The following is a 2,182-nucleotide window of genomic DNA, read 5'->3' on the forward strand; positions in this document are numbered from 1 at the left end:
CCAATTAAACTAAAAAGGGATTTCACTCTGCGGGGGACATTTCAAGACCAAAACTGTAGGGGTAAATGAACAAAATGTAAGTGAAAAACCTTCAATATTCAAAGTGTTGAATAAAGCTGAAGTAAAAGTCACAACAAAAAATGAAACTGAAAAAACTGAGTACTTCTCAGGTGATTATTTTACATAACCTTCATATGATAAAAACACAAAATATTGTGTGGATCTGGCAGGGGAAGCTAAGTGCTGTTATCAACTTGCTTTAGATTTCTTGAGAACAGAGATGACTTTTACTCCGGAGCAGCAGCAGCTGACTTTAATGCCTGCTGTCTCTGCAAATTAACCTGGAACATTCCATCAGCAGGTCAGCCTGTACTCCCACGTGCAGGACCATTAGTCACAGCTCATACTTTTTCCCAGGCCTCGTGACGGAATCAGGTTAGTATAAAGGAGCACCTGGCACCCCACCCGTTACACATGCGAGAGGAGAAGGGACGAAGACACGCGACAGCTATAGTTCTCCTAACAGAAAGAGAAAAATGAGCCCAAACATGTCCGCATGCTGTTTGTCCCTGCTGGTCCTGCTGCACTGCGCAGGGGCAGGTAACCTGCAGGTAAGACCCTGATGATGAGAGGAACATGGAATATTCATTTAAAAAGAGCTGCTTCTGAAGTTACTGTTTATTTTTTTATAAAGATTTATAAGACAAAGTTCATTACTGTGTCCTGCAGTGTCTCATGTCTCATATGTCAGGGAAATAATGATGATGGAGATGTTTTCAGAAGGTGCTTTGTTTTGCCACAGACTCTGGATCAGCTGTTCGGAGAGCAGCTCCGCAGCTCGGAGGAGGAGAGGGGGGAGCGGGATGGGAGCTCAGACAAGGCTCTATTTGGAGCTCCCCAGCAGCAGTGGGGGGGGCCCTCGCACCTCAGTAACTCGGCTCTGGCTGAAGAAAGCGTCCTCGCGCGTCTATTCAAGGAGCTCACGAGGACCTCCAAGCGCTCGTGGAGCCGGTACAAGAAGGGGGGGCTGCGGAGCTGCTTCGGGGTCCGGCTGGAGAGGATCGGCTCCTTCAGCGGTCTGGGCTGCTAGACAGGTATCTCTTACAATTACAGCACCATGCCACACACATCCGGTTCACAGAGTGAAGACAAGGTGCAGTCACATATGAGACAATATTCAATGCATGTCAATTTAATTTTCACACTTACAGGTGTTTATGAAAAACAGGACATAGGCCAACAATATCTGCAGGGTAAGCAAACTAAATGCAGTTATAATAAATAAATAATGCAGGATATGTGCGGACCAAGCGACTCGCTGGATCGTAAAACGAGAACTTTATCATACATGTATTGAACAGTATCCTTATAGTTATAAACAGCAGGGACGTGTACACATAGACATCAAAGTGGGCTTGAGCCCCTGCCCTTTTTCTTCCTCCAGAGAAAGTGCCCTTTTTTCCCCCTTTTTGATTTTTTATAAATGAATATATATCTACTGCTGTTTGCGCACAGTTTCCCTTTCCAAAAATATATTGATTGAATACAACATTTAAATATCAGGTCGGCAGTCTCTTCAGACAGACAGGTAGCAGCACCTCCCACTTTACTGTCCCATGTTATGCCGGCTTTTCTTGGCTTGTTTGAAGGTGAGTGGTGATGAACACATGACTAAACTGCCAGTGCCTCGAGTTTACAGCTAATTAGCTAAAAGACAAAAACAGATATGGTTAACTAAGGTAGGCTACTAGCTAATGGATAAGTTAGCTCAAGGTTTAGCTAAGGCAATTTATCATGGGCATACAGGCTAATGTACTGTACTTAAGGGGAGACACTAAAGGTGAATACAGTAAAATGTGTATCTAATAACGTCATCGCAATCGCCACATTGATATGCAAATTAGGCGTTAACTAGGCCTAATTAAAATGTGCTAATTTGCATGCAGTTACCAAGGCATTGCAGGTGAAAAGGATAAAACAAAAAAATCACCTCACAATTTCCCCAGATAGTTACTTACGTCAAGACAGTATTTTCCCCTGAAATGTTATGTTTGAATGCAGATTAGCTTTAAATCTATAGATGAATTCAGAAAAGGTAGCAAAACGAACACCATTTATATGTGTTTCTTGGAAGTTTTCTTTCCATTAGAGTTAAAGAAAACATGGAAGCAAAACAGACCAA

The 2,182-nt window shown here is 42.9% G+C and overlaps 1 protein-coding gene across 1 annotated transcript; it reads left to right on the plus strand.

Moving 5' to 3' along the window:
• Nucleotides 1-488: 488 nt before the first annotated feature.
• On the plus strand, nucleotides 489-1,090 carry nppal (natriuretic peptide A-like). The gene is made up of 2 exons (XM_010779579.1): nucleotides 489-611; nucleotides 803-1,090. The coding sequence occupies exons 1-2, from the start codon at nucleotides 537-539 to the stop codon at nucleotides 1,088-1,090; spliced, it is 363 nt and encodes a 120-aa protein (XP_010777881.1). The 5' UTR covers nucleotides 489-536.
• The last annotated feature ends 1,092 nt before the right edge of the window (nucleotides 1,091-2,182 follow it).

This window comes from Notothenia coriiceps, unplaced genomic scaffold (assembly GCF_000735185.1).
Source record: "Notothenia coriiceps isolate Sejong01 unplaced genomic scaffold, NC01 NC01_scaffold00020470, whole genome shotgun sequence".
NCBI lineage: Eukaryota > Metazoa > Chordata > Actinopteri > Perciformes > Nototheniidae > Notothenia > Notothenia coriiceps.

What these genes read in the sequence shown, in the direction of transcription:
- nppal (XM_010779579.1), top strand. Translation starts at nt 537, where the DNA reads ATGAGCCCAAACATGTCCGCATGCTGTTTGTCCCTGCTGGTCCTGCTG. An exon ending in CAGGGGCAGGTAACCTGCAG is followed by an intron (nt 612 to 802) that starts GTAAGACCCTGA and finishes GTTTTGCCACAG; the next exon opens with ACTCTGGATCAGCTGTTCGG.